We start from the raw sequence: 24,054 nt of genomic DNA, 5'->3' as shown, positions 1-24,054 counted from the left end.
TCGGTGTGCAAACTGAAATTAGTTTTTGTCACTATTTTGTTGGTTTTACCCCATAACTCCATAACTATGAATCATAGTGCAAACTATACCTTTTTGGAACCTGTATTATAAGAAAAAATAATGTGGTTCACCTTTCATTATTACTGGAGCATTTTGAAGTTTTGATCATGTGACCTCTCCCTGGCTATAGACAGCACTCATACATTTTTGTGTTGGCCATGGTATACCAAGGGGGGATTTTAAGGTGTTGTTCGGTCACATTAGGTGGTACCAAAAACCTGCCTGGCCCATGGACTACATGGAGGAAACATCATTGGAAGGACTGTGACATCCAGAATGCACGTCACCAAGGAATGATCTCTGCCTGAATGATGCAAAGACTTCAAAACTGTTTTCATATATGTATTTCTGCATTTTCTACAAACATGCGGCTCGACTGGGAGAACTGATACAACCTAAACCTGATGTTTCACAATGAAAGTACAGGAAATACAGTAGTGTGAGACGATGTGCATATATGTAATGTTTCCAGTGTTATGTTTACATACTTTTGCTTTTGTAAAAAATTTGAATAAACTGATCTGAACCTGTTCATGAGTCCAGAATTCCAAATCAGAAGTAGAACCAAATTTGCAGTTTCATAGCTACTTCTGTGTTGCCAAATAGATTCCCAATGTTGAGTTTGGTTTGAGGATGTATGACTGAACAACAAACAATAAGAAAATTTTGTCAAGGTGCAAGGAACATGAAGATCTCTACCATTTTATATGCGTGAGCGAAAAGTCAGTATGTTTATTTTTGGCAGTGGAAAGATGCCAAGTCAAGGCATTTTGAGGTGCACAATGGGGACAGTGTAACACCAGAGAAATATGTTAGGACTGTTCAGGATGCATACATCCTGATGGTTGCAGGAGGAACCAGGGTTAGAAGTAGTATCAGACCTAAGAGCCAAGATTCCACTTAAAAAGGAGGTGTGCATCAGGGATCTGCTTTAAGCCCTGTTGTGTTTTTAAAAATCCGGTAATGGATGTGTTGACTTTTGGGATTAAAGACAGGTGAGTCACTGAGAACCAGGTTTAGAAACATCCCGGGTAAAGTAGACATGCATGGGGATCTGCTTAAGTCTTCTTTTTGTTTTTTAATCAGTTATTGGAACTGAAAGTGCATCATCCCGTGTCCACGCGTAAACATGTTTTGTGTGTTTTTCCACATAGAAAAGTTTTGTCCAAGGACAGAGACCGGTAGCATGAACAGCTATTGACACCCTCCCAATAAAACAACAAAACACTAAGCATCCATGTTTATTCATATTTGGTACATTAATATGTCATCGATTTAAGCTGTAGGCTATTTAGTCTTATTTTTTTGCATGTCTGTGTGTGTGTGTGTGTGTGGGGGGGGTGTTAAACTAAATTTTAATGAAAAAAAAATCACAAAAAGCAAAAATATCTTAAGGACCATCAGGCCCACATAAAAGCACAAAATTATGTTCCTGCAGTACAGAAGGCTGTACTTTATCCAATATTATGCAATAATTCATCAATATACTGCTGCAAATATCTTAAACAAAAGGAAGAAGGAATTTTGAGTACTGACTTATCTTTACACCAAAACAAGGGAATATAAATGTGTAAGGCTGCTCTGACATTTATGTATAACCATATATATATACAAGGTTGGGTAGGATTACTTTGAAATGTAATCAGATTACAAGTAATCCAAATGTACGTACATACATACATACATGTTTTCTTTCAACGTAATCCTACCCAACCTTGTGAATATATGTGTGTGTGTGTGTATATATATATATATATATATATATATATATATATATGGAGAGAGAGTTGTGTTCAAATAATAAAAGACCAACATCACTAACTAGATCAGTCACTGCTTTCAGTAGTAATTACATTTCTGCATGGCAAATAATTCACTAGTAGGTGTAGTAGAGTAATAGAAAACCAAAGGGCCCAACAGTTATGACACACATGCTGCTGATTCTGTGTGGTGTTAATTTAGGCCATTCACTGTGTGGAAAAAAAAAAAAAGGTTTCAAACACATAGCCCTTATTTAAGGACAAAGTAGTAAATTTTGTACATGCAGGTTGTGGTGCATTTCTGAAAATCTGAGTAAAATGGTCGTTCCAGACATTGTTCAGATGAACAGCGTACTTTGATTAAAAAGCTGATTGGAGAGGAGGAAACATATATAGAAGTGCAAAAAATGACAGGCTGCTCTGCTAAAATGATGTCAAATGCTTTAAAATAGCAACAAAACCAGAAAGATGTGGAAGAAAACAGAAAACCACCATTCAGTGGATTGAAGAACAAGCAGAATGGCAAAGACTCAACCAATAATCAGCACCAATTTGATCATAGGTCAAAAGTTACTTGTGAGTACTGTAACAATTACAAGACGTGACTGGACAAGAAGTTCCCACAAAGTTCCACTGATGAAAAAAATGACATGTTCTGAAGAGGTTACAATTTGCACACACTGACTGGCCTAAAGAGAAATGCCAAAACATTTTGTGGACTGATGAAAGCAAGATTGTTCTGTTTGGGGCTAGGACCTCCAGACAGTTGCCAGATGACCTCCAAAAACTGAATTCAAGCCACAGTACACTATGAAGACAGTGAAGCATGGTGAAGAAAGCATCGTGATATGGGGATGTTTCTCATACTGTGGTGTCAGGGCTATTTAGCACATATCAGGGATCATGGATCAGTTTGAATACATCAAAACTCTTGAAGAGGGCATGTTGCTTTATGTCGAAGAGGAAATGCCCTGGAAATGGGTGTTTCAACAAGACAGTGACCCCAAGCACACCAGCAAGTCAGCAGCGTCTTGGCCAATAAGATTAAAGTTATGGAGTGGCCAGCCCAATCCCGGGACCTTAATCCAATAAAAAACTTGTGGGGTAGCACAATTAACACAGATGTGAAGCAGTTCTCAAAAATAGTGGTTATACAACTAAATATTAGTTCAGTGATTCACAGGAAAGCTAAATCATCAAGCATTTTTTAGTTTACACAGTAAATGTTTGAGTTTGTAAAGAAAAATGCAAACAGCTATTTTTTGAACAGCCTAATACTTTTTCTTCACTTTCTGCAAAGTAAAAAGTTTGATAATTTTTTCTTAATGTTTTGATTTGGAATAGAACATAGAATTTACCCACTACATCTGCGTGTATGGAAATTAAAGCTGCTACACGAATTTTGAGCTTTACTCACTTTTTTAAACATACTGTTATGATTTTGGATACGACTGTATATATAAATAACCAGGCCATTAGATGGCGGTAATGCACTGAGACTGCAACCTGCCTTTAAATGAGAGAAGAATATACCGGGAAGTACACAGTCGGCTAACTGCTGTTAGCTAGTCATGGCGAGTAAACATAAGATTATATTTTAAATATCGTGCTTTGAGTTTACACATGATTGAACAGTATTCACATTTTGTTTATGTTGAGTCAGCTGGACCAGATATAATAGCTGTATTAAAGTGCGACGAACTTGGTGAGTCAACTCTGATTTCCCATTATGCTAATGTTTAAATGGAATTAAGTTCATTGACTATATAGTAAACTAATGTTGGTCAAGCTAGTTAGTCATAGCGTGACTGTTCTAAAATTAGTTTTAGATTCGTCAGGATATAGGTTGTTCACGATGTTTATGTTTGGTTTTATGTAGTTACTGAGTATTTACTGGTGTTAAACACTTACCCCCCCCCCCCCAACAAAAGATGCAATCAAAGTGGCAGCAGTCATTGGACACAAAGTGTGTGTGTGTGTGTGTGTGTGTGTGTGTGTGTGTGTGTGTGTGTGTGTGTGTGTGTGTGTGTGTGTGTGAGTGAGTGTGAGTGAGTGAAAATGTCCATCTTAACAAACTCAACAGATACAATGGATTTTTTTTGTTTTTTTTTTAAGTAGAAGGCTCTCAGAGCACATACCGTGCATCCGGAAAGTATTCACAGCCCTTCACTTTTTCCACAATTTGTTATGTTACAGCCTTAACCCAAAATGGATGAAATTCCGTTTTTTTCCTTAAAATTCTAAACACAGTGCCCCATAACGACAACGGAGTGGCTATACGCACAACCGTTGGTTCAATAAAGTAAATACGCGAGCATATACGCCCAACCACCACCGACCAATGAGCATGCTTGTAAGCTCACTTCCGGTTTCAACGCGAGAGGGATAAAAGGAAGATGTTTTTTCGCCAGCTGCAGGAGGGTTTGCACCCCGCAGAGGGGCTGTTGATCTAAAGCGGTTCTGTTTGGCTCATCAAACCCAGGGAACTGTGTCAAACTAACACCATCTTACAGCCAACAAGCAGCATTTTGTTCAAAAACTGTTTTGTTGTCGTTAACAGGCTTCCGTTCAAAATGCTTATGAAGTTTGTCTGTTTTGATCCATTGCGGTGTTTTCGCAGTAATTAAAGACGGCGCCGTTAAATGTGTCAAACATACGCCACAATAGAGCCTTAAAACGTGATGTAAAAAACGTAGTTTAGATGCACAAAACGTGTCAAATACACGATCACGGTTGGGCGAATAAGGTAAGACATCATATTTATCTGCCCAACGGTTGGGTGTGTAATGTTTAATGTATGACTTATCTGCCCAGCGGTTGGGCGAATAAGCTAAGACATTATATTTATCTGCCCAGCGGTTGGGCGTGTAATGTTCAATGCATGACTTATCTGCCCAACAGTTGGGCGTATAGCCTTTGCCTAACGATAATGTGATTTTTTTTTTTTTTTTTTTTTTTTTTTTTTTTTTTAGATTTTTGCAAATTTATTAAGAAATCACATGTATATAAGTATTCACAGCCTTTGCCATGAAGCTCCAAATTGAGCTCAGGTGCATCCTGTTTCCACTGATAATCCTTGATGTTTCTGCAGCTTAATTGGAGTCCAGTTGGACAAGATTTGGTAAGGCAAACACCTGTCTACATATAAGGTCCTACAGTTGACAGTGCACGTCAGAGTACAAACCAAGCATGAAGTCAAAGGAATTGTCTCTAGGCCTCTGAGACAGGATTTTCTCGAGGCACAAATCTGGAGAAATATTTCTGCTGCTTTGAAGGTCCCATTGAGCACAGTGGCCTCCATCATCTGCAAATGGAAGGAGCTTGGATCCACCAGGACTCTTCCTAGAGCTGGCCACCTGTCTAAACTGAGTGATCAGGGGAGAAGGGCCTTAATCAGGGAGGTGGCCAAGAACCTGATGGTCACTCTGTCAGAGCTCCAGCATTCCTCTGTGGAGAAAGGAGAACCTTCCAGAAGGGCAACCATCTCTGCAACAATCCACCAATCAGGCCTGTATGGTAGAGTGGCCGGACAGAAGCCACTCCTTCGTAAAAGGCACATGGCAGCCTGCCTGTAGTTTGCCAAAAGGCACCTGAAGGGCTCTCACACCATGAGAAACAAAATTCTCTGGTCTGATGAGACAAAGATTGAACTCTTTGGTGTAAATACCAGGCGTCATGTTTGGAGGAAACCAGCCACCATCTCTACAGTGAAGGATGGTGGTGGCAGCATCATGCTGTGGGGTTGTTTTTCAGTGGCAGGAACTGGGAGACTAGTTAGGACTGAGCAAAAGATGAATGCAGCAATGTACAGAGACATCCTGTTCCAGAGTGCTCTTGACTTTGAAATGGGGCAACGGTTCATCTTTCAGCAGGACAATAACCCTAAGCACACAGCCAAGATATCAAAAGAGTGGCTTCAGGACAACTCTGTGAATTTCCTTGAGTGGCCCAGTCAGAGCCCAGACCTGAATCTGATTGAACATCTCTGGAGAGATCTGAAAATGGCTGTGCACCGATGTTCCCCATCCAGCCTGATGGAGCTTGTAAGGTGCTGCAAAGAGGAATGGACAGAATTGCCCAAAGATAGGTGCAGGTGCAGATTTGAGGCTATAATTGCTGACAAATGTGCATCAACAAAGTATTGAGCAAAGGGTGTGAATACTTACGTACATGTGAATACTTAGTTTTTATTTTGAATAGATCTGCAAAAATTTCAAACTTTTTTCATGTTGTCATTATGGGGTGTTGTGAGTAGAATTTTGAGGGAAAATTGAATTTACTCCATTTTGGAATAGGGCTGTAATAAAATGTGGAAAAAGTGAAGTGCTGTGAATACTTTCCAGATGCACCGTTCCTATGCCAAAGGTACATCGTATGTTCTGGAAAATATTCCAGAGTAAATTCCATGTAGAATGTGTCATTTTCCGTGAGATTATCCATCTGCTCAACAAATTTCATTAACATGCACTCACATTTTTAATTCATTGATACTATGTGACAAACATTGTTCTATATCGAATTTCCAGAATATATTTCAAATCACCTCAAATTGAATCACTTACTTTCTGGAATATTATTTTACCAAATTTAATTGAAATATACTCAACAAAAATATAAACGCAACACTTTTGGTTTTGCTCCCATTTTGTATGAGATGAACTCAAAGATCTAAAACTTTTTCCACATACACAATATCACCATTTCCCTCAAATATTGTTCACAAACCAGTCTAAATCTGTGATAGTGAGCACTTCTCCATTGCTGAGATAATCCATCCCACCTCACAGGTGTGCCATATCAAGATGCTGATTAGACACCATGATTAGTGCAAAGGTGTGCCTTAGACTGCCCACAATAAAAGGCCACTCTGAAAGGTGCAGTTTTATCACACAGCACAATGCCACAGATGTCGCAAGATTTGAGGGAGCGTGCAATTGGCATGCTGACAGCAGGAATGTCAACCGGAGCTGTTGCTCGTGTATTGAATGTTCATGTCTCTACCATAAGTCGTCTCCAAAGGCGTTTCAGAGAATTTGGCAGTACATCCAACCAGCCTCACAACCGCAGACCACGTGTAACCACACCAGCCCAGGACCTCCACATCCAGCATGTTCACCTCCAAGATCGTCTGAGACCAGCCACTCGGACAGCTGCTGAAACAATCGGTTTGCATAACGAAAGAATTTCTGCACAAACTGTCAGAAACCGTCTCAGGGAAGCTCATCTGCATGCTCGTCGTCCTCATCGGGGTCTCGACCTGATTCCAGTGGGCAAATGCTCACATTCGCTGGTGTCTGGCACGTTGGAGAGGTGTTCTCTTCAACTCTATGCGAAGGAGATGTGTTGCACTGCATGAGGCAAATGGTGGTCACACCAGATACTGACTGGTACCCCCCCCCCCCCCCAATAAAACAAAACTGCACCTTTCAGAGTGGCCTTTTATTGTGGACAGTCTAAGGCACACCTGTGCACTAATCATGGTGTCTAATCAGCATCTTGGTATGGCACACCTGTGAGGTGGGATGGATTATCTCAGCAAAGGAGAAGTGCTCGCTATCACAGATTTAGACTGGTTTGTGAACAATATTTGAGGGAAATGGTGATATTGTGTATGTGGAATAAGTTTTAGATTTTTGAGTTCATCTCATACAAAATGGGAGCAAAACCAAAAGTGTTGCGTTTATATTTTTGTTGAGTGTATGTTCATTACATTTGTCAGTCTGCTAACAGATAAAAACAGGTGAAAACATTGCTTTTCTCCTCTTCTTCTTTTTCATTCGGCTGCTCTTGTTAGGGGTCACCACAGCAAATCATTCGGATGTAATAATGTAAAGACAGAGACTACCCGCAAATGGCACTTAGCTTGGGAACATCCATATATCCATTTGTCATTTGGGGTGGGGGAAGCTGGAGCCTATACCAACACCAGCAGTCATTGGACAAAACGCAGGGTACACTAGAGCCCGACCGATATATCGGCCGGAAGATATTATCGGCCGATATAAGGCCTTTTCAAAGTACTCACTATCGGCCGAAATTTTTGCCGATAGAACGCCGATAATTTCTCATAAACGGAACAGTTACTGAAATAATGTTTGTGTCGGCAATGTAAAATGTCCTTGCATTGTTTGTCCAGTAGATGGACCTCTGACTCCATTCAACTGAGAGCTGCTTACACCCCTGCTGAAATGTGTTCACCGGCCCCCGTAGTTCGCCGTCACATTGCACTAATCGGCTGACAAAAGCATACAAGTAAGTTTATAAGGATGTTTGTAATAACTTTGCGATTACATTCACCCCACATTTCTCCCGTTTCAGTTCAACTCAGTTTGATTAACTCAGTTTATGTAGTAATGTGTCAAATGTGCTTCATTGCATCGGTCACGCTTTTTATTAAGCCATCGTTGTGTAGACCTTATTTCAAGCATGAAAAACTTTCGTTTACTGCTAAGAGGTTGAAACATTCAGATTCACTGGTCGTCCGGAAGGGTTGTGGGAATTACTGCCGTTCGCCATTAACCCTCGGTGGTCGACGCCATCGTATACGACGGCTGGGACCAACCTTTACTAAATTGTAAATAACTTTTTAATGATATGAGATAGAAACTTACTTTTTTTTGCTGAAAAGTTAACTCCGCAGACTTTTGATCCACCGTCGGCCATCTTGGTACTCCTCATAGAAGATGTGTGATGATGTGCGCAATGTGAGTGTCCAATCGGAATTGGTTCTCCGTCACATGGTTTTCCAAAATCCAATCGTAGGGCAGATTTACCTCACATGATATGGCAAAGATCGTTTTCAGGAGTGATATCTTACTAGTTGGCCTGTTTGAATAGCCCCCTAACTGCTCCAATTGCATTTTTTGAACTTGAAAATTCTTCTCTGTTATAAAGTTAATCAATATGAGGACAAAGCTTCTTTTATCTCATACCTTTTTTGTTAAGGGGCCAAAAAAGATAATTTTATTCATTTAAAAAAATAAATAAATAATATCGGCTGATTTATCGGCTATCAGCAAATCAGCCGATTTATTGATTATCGGCATTTTTTTCATCCAAATATTGTTATCGGCATCGGCATAAAAATAAATCCATATCGGTCGGGCTCTAGGGTACGCTATGGACATGTCGTCAGGCTGTTGCAAAGGTAACACCTATAGGTTTATGCCTACAGTCAATATAGAGTCACCAACCCACCTAATGTGCATGTGTTTGGAGGTTGGAGAAAGTCAGAGCACTCAGTGGGAACCAATGCAAATACCGGGAGAACATGCAAACTCCACACAGAAAGGACCGGGTCAGAATCAAGTCTGGGGCCTTCTTCCTATGAGACAGCAGTGCTAACCACTAATCCACTGTACCTCCTGCACGGAAGCATATTTTCCTGAAATTGTTTGAAAGAAAATTTAATGACCGGATTGCTGTAGGAAAACAATAAAAATTAATTGTATATTTATTTTCATCACTGTTTGTGAGCACAACCATAAATGGGCTGTATTTTTAGTTTTGGCAAATTGGAAAAACAGAACATTTCAAAAACAAATTTCATTGTGAAGATAAACTTCAAAAGATTTTCTACAAGTTTCTGTCAAAGTGTTACTATTATTATTTTAATGAGCATATAAGTGCAGAAAGAATAAAGCTACATTGTCTGTTTTGAGGGTATGGCGAGAAGGAGGTTGGAAAAGTGGGCTTGAAACAAGAGGATCCTTCAAATCCCTATCAGACCAGAAAATCACTAAGGGCTCTTGGGCAAGGTCCTTAATCCCAAAGTTGCTCCTGGTGTACAGTTTAGTGCCTTGCTTAACACCATGGTGACATTGGTGTGTGAATGGGTGAATGTGAGACATCACTGTAAAGTGCTTTTTGCTTCAGATGGAAAAGCACAAATAGGAATGGAGTCTGCTTACCATTTATTGCAGCCCATAGTGGCTGTTTAAAATTATTGCAATAATATGGTGTAAATTCATGTAATATTTTTCTTTTAAACATTAAAGAAACACTAAAAGATAGACTGTAGGCTCATTTTATTCAAAATATTCTTCTCTAAATGTATGTTTGTAAACTAATTATGAATGTAGACATTAAACTAATGTTCATCACTTACTTTATGGAATGATTTATAACACATTTAGCCAATAAATGCAGATTATACATTTTTTAGTTCATTTTTTTCAGACTACACAACACTCAAAAAACATAAAGGTATTAATTTTACAGTAAACATCAATGAAATATGACCTTTTAAAGCTTAAAAACTGTTATGTTGGTTTGGTTGCTCATGACTTTACTAATCATTTCAGAAATACTGAATGGTGTAGCCCCACAATGAGTCTATGATGGGCCAGCGAAGAAGAGGTGCATCTCTCAATAATCCTTCATCTAAGAGTGGAGCTCCGGCAGAAGCTTCAAGAGTCCCCAACATTAAGCACAACATCTGCATGGTGTCTGACTTCTTCTTTCCTAACATGGGTGGAGTTGAAAGTCACATTTACCAGCTGTCACAGTGTTTGATTGAAAAGGGACACAAGGTGGTAATCGTCACCCACGCCTATGGCAGGAGGAAGGGCATCAGGTACCTGACCAATGGCTTGAAGGTGTACTACCTCCCCCTGCAGGTGATGTACAACCAGACAACCATTCCCACCTGCTTCCACAGTCTCCCATTGATGCGCTGTGTGTTTGTCAGGGAACGCATCACTGTGGTGCATTCACACAGCTCCTTCTCTGCCATGGCCCATGATGCACTTTTTCATGCTAAGACCATGGGCCTTAACACTGTAAGTAACTTCAACTGATGATGTTTTAATATCACACAGCCCTTGTGACATAAATCTCATTAGGATTATCAATTGCAGGTTTTCACTGACCACTCCCTCTTTGGCTTTGCTGACGTGAGCTCTGTGCTGACCAATAAGCTTCTGACTGTGACGCTGTGTGATACCAACCATATCGTGTGCGTATCATACACCAGTAAGGAGAACACAGTGCTCCGTGCAGCACTCGATCCAGAGATTGTGTCCGTTATTCCCAATGCTATTGACCCAACTGACTTCACCCCTGATCCATCTCAGCGCCAAGACGACAAGATCACGATTGTTGTCATCAGCCGCCTCGTGTATCGCAAAGGTACAGAGAAACTTGTGTGAGGTAACTATAGCTCTGATTGCTGGGATTATGTCACTGGAGTGAACAGGTGACAGTCATACTTAATGAGTGGGGGTGCTCTGTTCTGTCTTGGGCATCCACAATGAGAGTTTGAATTTAGGGATTAGTGAACTTCTGCATCATTTTTATCGTCTTGTTCTATGTAGGTATTGATCTTCTTGGTGGAATAATCCCAGAGCTCTGCCTTAAACATCCCGATCTGCATTTCTTAATCGGTGGAGAAGGACCAAAGAGAATTGTACTGGAGGAAGTGAGAGAGAAATACCAACTACAAGACCGGTATGTACACTGTATCTCACAAGTTATCTGGTTGAGGAAATGCTTTCAGGGAGATGCTGTAACTTATGATAAAGTGATGCTGCCTGACTTCAGAATAACTAAACCTAATATCTAAATGACAAAACCAGAAATGTGCAATTCTAAGGTAATAGACTTACAGCAACAGTAAATCTGGCTATATTTTAGCTGATTGTAATCCCATTACTCTAGAATTTCCCAAATTACTTCGGACAAGCTAAATGAAAGCTGAAAAGTGGGAAGATCTGTGAAGATGTAATAAGCTTGCTTTATGCTTATGATTACTAAAAACATGTAACAGATGTGGGGTGGGGAGTGCACTGGTGTCTTATTTATCACCTGTGTAATAGTGTGCCACGATATGGATTGTGCAATACTGTCAATACTAGGAGAAATCAGTTTTACCCCTATAATAGTACAGAACATTTGCCAGGCCATATATCTCCAGGTAAAACTGGAGTTGCATGAGGAAGGGCATCCGGCGTAAAACTTGTTCCAAATACAGATGTGGCTATATATATATATATATATATATATATATATATATATATATATATATATATATATATATATATATGTGTGTGTGTATATGTATAGTGATGGGAGATGAAGCAAGTTGACCTGTTGAAGCTTCATCCAAAGGTTCATTACCTGAAGCCTCATTTAGCAGCTGATTAGATACTACTGACATCTAGTGGCCATTTGATTTGTAGCACTCGTATTATGATGTCAAGCTGAAGGTTGCAGAATGAATTTCTGTGAACTTGTTGCAGTCAGCAGTGTCATAATCATATAAATGTTGCAGTAAAAAGTGTTTCAGTGACAATGTTTGTGTTGGGCAAGTGAGAGAGGATTGCTTTATTTATTTTGTTGTATTTTGACATATAACTTTAGCAGTTGGAACTTGGACCGAAGGTGACTTTTCTTATTTTAATGAGGTCTGTTTAGTTTTAAGAGATAAGCTGTAACACCTTCTATAACAATAAACATAACAGAGATCCCTCAGGCGCAATAAACACTTCACATTCAAGAATTAAAGGATATTTTAGTCCACTGAGGACGTGTATGTATTTTTTCCACAAAGCATTTATTTATAACATATTTTAAAAATACTTTAAAAAATCCTTTGTAATTAATTTGGAGGAATTAATTCAAACTGTTAACTTCTGCACAATGGTGTCAACTCAAATTTCAAGATTCAAGCCACGAAAAGTGTGTCACACAAGCTGTCTGGTGAGCCATTTCTAATGCAGTTCAGAATGAGAGTTTACTCAGATTATGCAGATTTTTTTCAAATATCAAAGTTATCATCATTGTCAAATTAAATGGACACTATTCAGAATTTCAGACATGGGTATTTTATAAGTTTATTTTGTGTGTGTATGTGGTTACAGAGATGGACATATATGGCATTAAAAAATGTTAGATTTGCTCGTATCTGCAGAAACCCTGTGCATAGAAAGTGACGTGCATCGTTGTATCAAGAGACTGCAGAGAGTTGTGGTTTAACATTTAGGATGACGGGTGATGTGCTGTGGTGTAGGCTTGACCGCACATGCCACAGTCTCCAAATTAGCACTGACTGTTTCTTTATTTATAGAAAGTCTCATAATTTGTAGTTGAGTTTAGCTTGGTGTTATAAATTCCCAGCATTTAACATGTATGTAGTCTTGCATGAATAGGTAAAACCAAATGACTGTGAATGCTAAATATGTGTGTGAAAGTGGTTATTTTTGATCCTCGCTCACTGAGCGACTGAATGTCTGCAGGGTGCGTCTCCTGGGGGCTCTGGAGCATAAAGACGTGCGTGGAGTTCTGGTGCAGGGTCACATCTTCCTCAACACGTCTCTGACTGAAGCATTCTGCATGGCTATCGTGGAGGGAGCCAGCTGTGGACTGCAGGTCAGCTGGTGTTCATACGTGTGTAACACTGCAGATTTTCATTATAAACAAATGAAGCCTTTTCATTGGTGGTGCAGCTTCATCCAGTCATTCCTGAAAACTAACCTACTGTGTTTCTTGATTGAAGTGAAAACAAATAGAACGTTGTGTCCCTGTTCAGACGTACATGTGACTGGATTTACAGGTTTAACAAAACATGTAAAACTAGACAACTTTAATTTCGTGTTACAGCATTCTGTCTGGGCAGTGGATGTAAAAATAAATTCATAGATTTTTGCAGTTTTATGCCCCCGCTCGACAAAGTGTGTGTGTGTGTGGTGGGGTGGCATTATATTTTCACCTCATCCACGTGTATATCTAAATGTTTTCTTTCCCCACAATAACTAAAGACCTCATGTGATCCAAACCATTTCTTGGAGGTGAATTGGGGGAGGTTAGAGGAAGGCGCCATTGGTAAATATGAGTTGTCCGTCATCCAATATGACCATTGCGGTCACCATCTTGATTTTTGTTTCTGCGCAATAGCTAAACACCTCATATGATGGAGACCATTTCTTGGTGGTACATTGAGGGAGGTTAGAGGAAGGTCCCTTTTGAAAATGGGGTCAATACACCATATATAAATTGCAAAGCAGCATCTGTCGTCATTATATCAATTGATCATCGTAGTCTTTAAAGCACCAGTTTTTTGCAGTAAAAATAATTTCCAGATTTCATTGACATTTCTCCTATTAAACCATACACTACCTTAACATAAAAGGCGGCGGGGGGGATACACCACACTTTGCACTGCAACGGTCTGTGATGTATAAATCAGATCAGAGGCACCCAAACTAGTGCTAACCACTAAGCCACCGTGCTGCCGCAAATATTAAACATCATTATGAAATTAAAACAATAAGATGCCAAATTGCCCACCCATGTTGAGTATCGGCAGCTGAGACCAACTGAGACTTGACTCTCTTTTTTTGTATTTATTTTGGGATACTCTGTGTGCATTGTGTGATTTTTATTTTTAAGGTGGTCAGCACTCGTGTGGGGGGAATTCCTGAGGTGTTGCCTGAGGACTTGATTACTTTGTGTGATCCCACTGTGCGCTCGTTGTGTGCTGGTTTGGAAATGGTCATCGCTCGCCAGCGTTCAGGGTCCGTCCCTTCTCCCGCATCTGTTCATGTACGAGTACGAAACCTATACACCTGGAAAAATGTTGCAGAGAGGACTGAAAAGGTAGGTCCTCCTCACTGTCTCCATTAATACCCAATAATTGTCCCTATTTTGTTTTATGTGGCAGTTATGATTTTTTTTTTTTTTTGTCTTCAGGTGTACGACAGGGTGGCCGGAGAGGAGGTGCTTCCTTTGGACAGACGGTTACGGAGGCTGAGGGCTCACTGTGGCCCAGTCTGCGGCTCAATTTTTGCGTTTGTGGCCATGTTGGACTTTCTGTTCCTGCTGCTGCTGCAGTGGTTGGTGCCTGATCGGGTCATAGACGTTGCTGTGGATGCCTGCGGCCCTCGTGGACTGTGGGTTTGGGACAAAAGCAGTCAAAATAAACACCAGTCTAAAGATGCAGTGAAGTTGGTAGCAGAACAAGACTAAAGTACATGGACAAGTCCATGTATGCCTCACTCCAAAGTTTCTCTAGTCTTTAATATATACTCTTTTGGATTGTAAATATAATTAAAATGTGGCCGTGGACTGCTGAATACACTCCTGGAGCGGTTTTAAAAGTGTTTACATTTATGTGGAGGGAGCACTGACACAGAAGGAAGTATTTACCTGGAAGGGTTGTTATCAGTACTTTATAACTACTCATTTTGCAAATGTTACACTGAACACAGATACTGCCAATAAGTTAATGTGGCTGTACAGGTCACAGTTGCAGGAACAAACTTTGCTTAAGGTTGGTTTTAAGTCATTCCCTGATCTTGGTGAATTGCTTCCCTAGTCCTGTATGGGTATGGTGACATAGAGTACCAGAAAGAGCAGCGTAGGAGCCCAGAGTTGAAACAGTTTGTAGCCTGTTACCACAGCTTAGTACAAGGTGACCCCCCCCCCAAAAAAAAACAACCAATACAAATTCTAATAAATCCTACAAATCTCCAGAAAATTCCTTGAAATTTGCTGAACTTAAACTTCAGTCTGTGTATGATCATCCCCCAAAGTATCATTTATCTTGGTCCCTTTGCATAAAAGTCATGTTCAAAATGATGCTCCAAATGGTATGATTTGTTGGCAAAATAGGCCTCCAGGCAAGATGTCTTTTCCTAGGTTGACCAAGACATGTTAATGAAGACGATCGACGATTGGAACAGTCGTCAATCGTCTTCCTTAACATGTCTTGATACTTTGGGGAGTGATTGTACACAGACTGAAGTTTAAGTCCAGAAAATATCAAGGAATTTGCTGGACCTTTGTAGGATTTATTACAATTTTTATGGGTTCCTGTTTTTTTTGGGGGGGGGGGGCTCACCCTGTATCTAAAGCACCATTACTGTGTTGCAATATGTAGAACTTTTATCTCATAGCAAAACTATCTGATTTTCAAAGCTCACCCATGTGCCAGTCTCTTTGTACGTCTGAGTTGTGTCAGGATGCAGTTCTGGTGTAAAACATGTCAAAACAAAGCGCAGCTCCAAACCAGATCTGCTAATCAGGTCAGCTTTGCATTTTCTCTTTCCTGGAAGATAAAACATAAAAAAGAAGCTGTGACCCTGGAGTCCAGAAGAGTAGGTACCTCAACGGGATAAGGAGTTGGGCTAGTATGTGGACCTGGGTTTGGTTCCCAGTCACACTACCTGTCTGTGTCCTTCAACGAGACACTTTAACTGCATTGCTCCAGTCCACCCAGCTCAAAATGGGGACCAGGCTTGGCTTTTGAACAGCCTGCGTTGGCCTGGAGTCCCATCCAAGGGGTGTCCTAATGCTAATCCGTTCAACACTACGTAATCTAGAGATAAGCACCAGCATCAGTGGACTTCAGGTCCTATGTAGGACTTCTTCTCTTATGGCTTTCTTTGTGTTTGTGTTCATCTGTATTTCTATTTAATTACCCATAATTCTTTTTTTCTTGTCCCAGGTAGAGCAGCATTGTCGTGATAACCAGCCCTCACATGTTGTATACTTACTGGTACATGTTTTACAATGTTGTCATGCTATTTTAATTTTGTTTTATTTATCCTCAAGGATCTTATTGATCAGAAACTTGGGCGTTTTGATTTAAGACTGTTGTAAATCGCCGGACAGTGCTTCACTCAGAAAACTAAAAATTTTATAATGGTTCATCTATTTTTGGACTATTTAGAATTGTGATCTTAAATTCATGTTATCCCAAAGCGGCAGAGTATGTCCTCTCAGAGGGGTTTTTGATCAAAGAATAAATAAATTAAATTAATGTAGTGATGTGTCTTGGACAGAGCCAAACACTGGGTGATGGATTGCTTCAGCTTATATGGTGCATTTACACATAGCCAGGGCGCGTTACGAATGTCATATTTGCATCATTCTTGGCACATTCCTGACATTCTTAATGTGACTTAATACATCTGAATAGGTTTCTTAATAGTGCGTGTTGCTGCGTGATATTCATGATTTTCGTGGAGCGTGTTTTTGGCTGTCAAAAAATCTTCGACGAATGTCACGCACCAGCCTCATTTCTCCTCATGTTGTGTAGGTCACAACTGAGCGTGTTGATCCATCTTCATTAATGGTGATCCTTAATAGAGTGTGACAGTGTTCTTCTCTGACGTGCGCACAATTAAACCCTGCTGCACCACATTCAGTTTCATTGCTGCAGTATGCTGAAGAAGGACAGTGACGCCAAGTCGGCTAAAAGTTTTGTTCCAATGCTCATCAGCGCGCTCCTGCAGGTGTTCCGCCTGCTGCTGTGCCTGATGTTTGGGAAAATGAGCGAGACGAGAGCCGCGTGGAGCCACACATCTGGCTCTCTCCGTCTCCTCCTCTCTGCACCACAACATGGCACAGAGCCCAACTAAGCATGCAGTCACAAAGTTCTGCTGTGGAGTTTGAGGAACAAACTGGAGCGATCTGAATTGTTCAGCAACTGACGGTTGGATGAATATGGGGGTGTGTGTGGAGACAATTTGCCTCATTCACAACGTGACAGAACGTAACAATGCGCTGTTACGCACAATAGCGCCGAACATTATTCTTGACCGTGCATAATGGTTCCTGATAATTCTCCAGCAACACATGCCATTTATTGTAACGCGTGGTAACAGGTTGCAGCAGTTCCTGAGGACACCTGATGCCTCTGCCCCGAATCCTCACATTCGTGATCAGCGGCCAAGAATGTATACTTCGTGGCATTCGTGACTTGCCATCGTTATGTGTAAACGCAGCTTAACATGATCAAAGGATAACTCCAAAAGATGGAAACAAGCTAGAGGGGCTCTTGTGCATATACCTGTATTTTCTTTTTTGTTGGATGTTGTACAACATTTTTTTATAGTTTCAAAAGGAGAATGGCATGGCCTGTTCTTCATAGCTCATATTTGCATGTGCTCCGGCTGTAAACTGCTGACTTGTTGACGTTATCTGGCCCACAGGCTACCAGTTTGAGACCTGGGATTTAGAGCTTTGTGGTGTGAAACACTACACTGACCTTATCAAAACTAGTGTTGCACAAAAACTCTAAAATAAAGTTTGCCAGAACAAACACAGTAACCATGAAACAGATGATCTTGATGGGATGAGGTTCGGGGTGTGATGTTTGGAAGATGAAGCCACGCCTACCTGCAGAAACATCTTGTATGCTCAAAGTTCATGCAGACAGAATTATTTAGTCATTTTGTACAGTGAAAGTCATGAATAGCTGCTTTCTCAGAAGTGAGGATTTGTATGTTTTTCTGCAGATGTTGATCCTCTTCTGTCTTTTATGCTCGAGTTTGTAACAAATATTTAAATGGTATCAGTTTAGATGGCCACATCTGCAAATTTAAATATTGTGGACATCCACATTAAATGTAAAAAAGAATTCTGGATGAGTCCAAATTATTTTACTCCCTGCAGTTCAGTTAAGTTTCAACGTCTGCTTGTAAATGAGCTTCATTTCAGTGTTTCAGTGACAGCCTCTGGTGTCACCAGTTGTTCTGCATGCAGACTGCAGATCGTCCATGGACTGTTGCAAGAGAGTGTGAGGGAAGCGGCCACTCGTTATAGAAAGGATGAGAAGGTCAGATTCAGGTTGAGCTCACATTCTGCAGAGATGCAAATATGATGTTTTGGATTTATTTTCTGGCTCATGACTTGAACATTTGTGCAGATCTGATGTCCAACCCACTGACAGCTGCTACTGCACAAATAATATAATTTACCCATGTCCTCTAAATGCCTCACACAGGCAATTCTAAGCCTTAACAAGACACAGACAGAATGTCCCCAAAGGTGCTGTGCTCAGTTAATGTTCCAAACCTGACAAGACGAGCGCTTATTTCAGACTCAGACCCCCTCAGCTGGGGTCTGAGATACACTTTATGCCCTGTTTACAATGGGGTACTCAGGTCAAAGGAGTTTCAGTCTTTTGTTCATGGTAATGAGTCATTCACGTCATCAAGGGAGCCATCAGAAAGGCATCCATCCCATCATTAGAGGGACAGCTGTCCTGTCATTAGGTGTGCTAACTAGAGCACAATAGTTGCTAATTAGAACTATTGTTTAGTCACTAGCCTATAGCAGTCTGCCTCTCAGTAGGAGGGGTCTGGTTAGGTTTAAAACTCCAGCTTTTGTTGGTTTCTTTTTTATTCTTCTCTACAAGAGTCAGAAGTCAGACTTCCAGAGCAAGAATTTTAGCTGAGGAAGCTTCTGCGATTTGAAGCGAAACGTCCTCGCATCAAGCAACCCAGTCCAGTCGAAGATTCAAGCTTCTCTACTATGGAAACCACCTGGACAACTGAGAGCCTACACAGAAACTTGTATTGACTGGTTTAGCTGCCAAGATACATTGTAGGGTTGACAGTTCCAAATCATATCCAACCAGGGCATCTACTGCGTCTTTCACTTCTCTCCAAAATTTTTGTATCTTTGTACATTCCCAAAACATATGTACATATGTACTGATTTCCCTGTCCCATTTATGGCATTTGGTGGGTCCCAGGCTGAGACTGCCCCTCAGTAGTGGTGTCCAATAAAGTCCATGCAATATTTTAAATTGCTTGTCTCGATCAGTATTACTAATATTTTTTATGTGTTGCCTAGGTATCATCCATCACCTATCTGGCATTTATGCCACGTGATCAGTCATGTGATCAGTAGAGTAGTTACTTGCGATTTTGCAAGTGGGGTCAGAAATTTTCATCTTGCATGTCCGCTATGAGAGACATAATCTAAAAAAAAAGTCCGGAATTCACAATGTATGATTTTTTTAATAGTTTATTTGTATGTTACTGCTGCAAATAAAGTATTTGAACACCTACCAACCAGCAAGAATTCTGGCGCACACACCTGTTAATTTTTCTTTAAGAAGCCCTCTTATTCTGCACTCTTTACCTGTATTAATTGCACCTGTTTGAACTTGTTACCTGTATAAAAGACATCTGTTCACACACTCAATCAATCACACTCCAACCTGTCCACCATAGCAAGAACAAAGAGCTGTCTAAGGACACCAGGGACAAAACTGTAGACCTGCCCAAGACTGGGATGGACTACAGGACAACAAGCAAGCAGCTTGGTAGAAGACAACAACTGTTATGATTATTTATTAGAAAGTGGAAGAAACACAAGATGACTGTCAATCTCCCTCGGTCTGGGGTTCCATGCAAGATCTCACTTTGTGGGGTAAGGATGATTCTGAGAAAGCTCAGAACTACACAGGAGGACCTGGTCAGTGACCTGAAGAGAGCTGGGACCACAGTCACAAAGATTACATTAGTAACACATGATGCTGTCGTGGTTTAAAATCCTGCAGGGCAGCAAGGTCCCCCTGCTCAAGCCAGCACATGTCCAGGCCCGTTTGAAGTTCACCGGTGACCATCTGGATGATCCCAACCTTCTTGTCTGTGGAAGAAGAGTCAGGACATTGTCAAATAACAGGCTTTTTTTTTTAATACAAAGCTTTGGACGCTATTTCAACCAGAGAGTGTGCTCTGATTGGAACAGTATAAAGTGTAGCTTTCTGAGCCCAGCTTTTATCCACATCAGAGCAGGAAGAAATTATGCATACAATGTTAACAGAATGCATCTGTCAGAGCAGGGGGCCGCTACACATACAGAGAATACATCTGTTCACACATAAACACAGAGTTAAATAAAAGGAAACAATAGTTGTTCTCCAAGAAAATCTATTCTGTGGAGCAGGAGTCCTTGGAGGTCTCAGAGCCAGGTCCCACTGTGAGACTGTCTACGTGGATCAGGAGTTCTTGGGGGTCCTGAAGCCATGTCCCACTGTGAGACTGTTGACAGCAGGGCCGTATATAGGAATGTGAAAGGGGGGGTTCAAATCCTTGAGTTGGGGGTCCAGTGCGCCGCAGGGCCCCCGGTGGGGTCGAGGGGCAACGCCCTTGTGGGGGGCTCAGGGGGGCAAAGCCCCCTGAAGCAGAAGCTTTTTGAGGATTTCAAGGGGTAAAAAGCTACATAAATTTCATTTGAAACCCAAAATGTATCATTTTAGGAAATACATTTTTATATACAAATAGTCCTTGCTTGGGATTGGATCAGTTGCCATAAGAACCACCCAGGAAGAACCAAGATAACATTAATGCAAACTTTATACCTGCCTGCACTGATTTATCTTCAGGTTGCTGCTTTGTCAACAAAGTTACACATACCATATTTACATATGTCCATATCAAACAAATGCATTAATATTTTTGTCATTAGTGTTGTTGTTGCATAAAAGATATGTTCATGTCTGTTTATCTTACACTGTTATGACGATGCACTGGATGTAATAGCATAATGAAAAAGTTAATTTAATGCTGCCTCATTTTACACACAAGGGGGCAGTGTTGCACAGTGTAAAAACACTTTTTGCAATACTATCTGTTTATCTTGTGAACTGAGAAACACCCACCTTGTGTTACAGTGAAAATGACATGAACTGTTTTTTTTTTCTGTCTTTGTAATCTTGGTAAAAATGCCTCATTTTACATTACAATAGGATTCAAAGCTTCTGTTGTATAAATGATGCGCTGATTACCACTTGGTGAAAAGCTACATGGTGTGATTAACAGTAATAAAAATGTTGAAGGTTCTCAGTCATATCTGGAAATTTGCAGCAGCTGGACTTGTTGGCTTTTTCAAAACCTCATCCAGGCGATCCCCCCCAATGACACTGCTTGGACAAGCAGTGAAACACCTTGAAGAGCAGCTAGGCGTCCAGATGCTGGACAACAGTCTAATAATGATAATGCTTGATGTGTCTTGCTGGTGCAGGTGTTGGGAAAGTGTAGTGACACGGACCCACAACAGGGGGCGTAAATGAACGGACAATGGAAGGAGTCAAATTATAACACTTTACTGTTGTGAATGTCACAACCAAACACAGCAGAATCAGAATGTGCAACAGTCAATTAATAAAGGTGTCGTGTGGGCAGGCTCGACGATAGGAGACGCCCGTCTGGAAACGAACCGGAACCACACGATTTCCACCGCCACCTGAACCCGAGGAATACTGGAGCCGCCAAGTCCCGGAGTCCCCAGGTGGCCACCTTCCCGGCGTGTCGGATCTGGTACTGCTGGCAGAAAGCAAAAGACAGTCAAAGGGTGGGTGTGTGAACACCCAGTAACAATGGTGGGAATGCCACCTCCACCTCTCACTCAACACGTTGCAGCGGTCTCAGATGAAAAGGAGCGCCGTCTTGCACAGCCTCCGCAAAAACGACCGGTTCTCCTGCAAACACTCACAATAACAGATTTATATATCACAAAAGGCTGATAGTATTACCTCCAGATGAAGATGATATCTCGGCAGTTTGGTGGAGGTGTCTTCCTGCTTTTATACCAGATGTGATGATTAGTGACAGCTGTCACCACGGCTTGTTCCTGAGGCGGCAGCGCCCTCTCGTGCCTGAAGCCCGCACTTCAGGTAGGGCGCCTTCTGGTGGTGGGCCAGCAGTACCTCCTCTTCAGCGGCCCACACAACAGCAGGTCACGGATAAAATTTTTAAATGGTTATTTCATTTTGCAGCGATGGCGGCCAAGTGGTTTGTGTGCTTGGATCCCGTGTGGAAGGTTCCTGGTTTAAATCCCACTGCTGCCACATTTCTCCATGTAATGTCAGGAAGGGCATCCAGCATAAAACTTGTGCCAAATCAACATGCAGACCCACCTTGGATTTGCTGCGGCGACCCTGAGTGCAAACAAGGGAGCAGCCGAAGGGTCTTTTATTTCAATGATTGTTGTCTCAAACTCTTGCAACAAAAGTCACAATATTTACACATGGACAAACAACCAAGTCAGTAATTAAAATAAAATATAATGCAATGCTAAAATACCCTCGGCCATATGAGCATAAAAATAGGAAACAGAATGTGACATTTTGACCTCTTAAAATAGGTCAAGGTTAACCATCTTTGAACTTGTCCAAGGTCTGTGTCCCAGGAATGTTCCCTGTGAATTTAAAGACCCTGGTAGTAATAGGAATAGAGTTATATGACCAACGGATAGACAGATGAACGGTAAGCCTTCGCAATATCTGATTGGATTTTAGTAATTAATAGACCAAAAATAAGGAAAATAAATATTTACCAAAAAAGAAAAAAGTATTTTCCTATGCAAATTAGAATTTAAATGTTAAAGTACTGCTGCTTTAAAGACAGGCAGAAATTACAAAACCCAAACAAACCAATTTATTTAAGTGATGTTAAATAGTTTATTTTGTTGCTAGCGTATTCATGTAAAACAGCAAAAAAAAAAAAAAAAAAAAAAGATAAAGTGTAATATGAGATTATTAATTTAATTCACCCATATTGGCTGCTTTCAGAACCATGGACAGCACCAGCGCGCCTCTATCACCCTCTAGCGGTCAAAGCCTGACACTTCTACCAGCGGTCTACTGCTGATGCCAAAAATGCCACAGTGGTCAGGACCTCAGCAGCTGGAGAAGACCAAAGGGACGCCCACGTCCCACCTGGCTGCAGCAGATAGACGATTACTTTTGCGAGATGGAGATTAACCGGTTGTCTGCCTTGGAAGTCGCCACCCAGGGTCCAAGACCAGTTCCCTGATGTGACACATTTTGGCAGATCTGAGCTGACTTATGCCTGCATGGAAACACTTTTAACAGCTTAAAGTGTTAAAAGTATGCAACACTTCAAAATAATTTAATTTTAACTCCTGATACAAGTGTTGAGAACATTTTTTTAAAAACATTTGATAGTCAGTATTGTTAAATTTATTAGTTAGTCCACTGTGGCAGGGGGAAAAATGATTCAATGGATTAACTCAATTCAATTATGGGCAGGATTTACATCTAATAAATATATGTAGCCCTAACTCAAAAAATGCAAATCCATGGAAGATAATTGAATTAAGTTGGGACTACATATATTTATTAGATGGAATCCAATCCAGTGAGTCAGTTTTTTGAGTGTATCACACAAACAAATGACTCATTGGATGAATTTGATTCAATTATGGGCAAGATTTCCATCTAGTAAATATATGTAGCCCTAACTCAAAAATGCACATCCATGGAAGATAATTGAATTAAGTTGGGACTACATATATTTATTAGATGGAATCCAATCCAATAAGTCAGTTTTTTGAGTGTATCACACAAACAAATGACTCATTGGATGAACTCAAATCAATTATGTGCAGGATTTCCACATAATATATACAACCCCTGGCAAAAATTATGGAATCACCGGCCTCAGAGGATGTTCATTCAGTTGTTTAATTTTGTAGA

At 40.7% G+C, this 24,054-nt stretch overlaps 1 protein-coding gene across 2 annotated transcripts; it reads left to right on the top strand.

The window, feature by feature from the left end:
- Positions 1-3,358: 3,358 nt before the first annotated feature.
- Positions 3,359-15,807, top strand: piga (phosphatidylinositol glycan anchor biosynthesis, class A). 2 transcript variants are annotated; one of them, XM_034186749.1, is made up of 7 exons: positions 3,359-3,525; positions 10,127-10,600; positions 10,679-10,949; positions 11,135-11,267; positions 13,055-13,187; positions 14,208-14,414; positions 14,508-15,807. In XM_034186749.1, the coding sequence occupies exons 2-7, from the start codon at positions 10,157-10,159 to the stop codon at positions 14,781-14,783; spliced, it is 1,464 nt and encodes a 487-aa protein (XP_034042640.1). In that variant the 5' UTR covers positions 3,359-3,525; positions 10,127-10,156; the 3' UTR covers positions 14,784-15,807. The 2 variants fall into 2 exon arrangements, with proteins under 2 accessions (XP_034042640.1, XP_034042639.1); XM_034186748.1 differs by having other exon boundaries at positions 10,124-10,600.
- Positions 15,808-24,054: the final 8,247 nt, after the last annotated feature.

Source organism: Thalassophryne amazonica, chromosome 14 (genome assembly GCF_902500255.1).
Source record: "Thalassophryne amazonica chromosome 14, fThaAma1.1, whole genome shotgun sequence".
Lineage (NCBI taxonomy): Eukaryota > Metazoa > Chordata > Actinopteri > Batrachoidiformes > Batrachoididae > Thalassophryne > Thalassophryne amazonica.
Note: the sequence above shows the minus strand (reverse complement) of the source record. Positions and strands in the feature narration are given on the sequence as shown.

Excerpts from the sequence above, each read along its gene's own strand:
- piga (XM_034186749.1), top strand. The coding sequence starts at position 10,157 with ATGATGGGCCAGCGAAGAAGAGGTGCATCTCTCAATAATCCTTCATCT. Across the intron at positions 11,268-13,054 it reads AAATACCAACTACAAGACCG|GGTGCGTCTCCTGGGGGCTC; the intron begins GTATGTACACTG and ends GAATGTCTGCAG. Across the intron at positions 14,415-14,507 it reads TTGCAGAGAGGACTGAAAAG|GTGTACGACAGGGTGGCCGG; the intron begins GTAGGTCCTCCT and ends TTTTGTCTTCAG.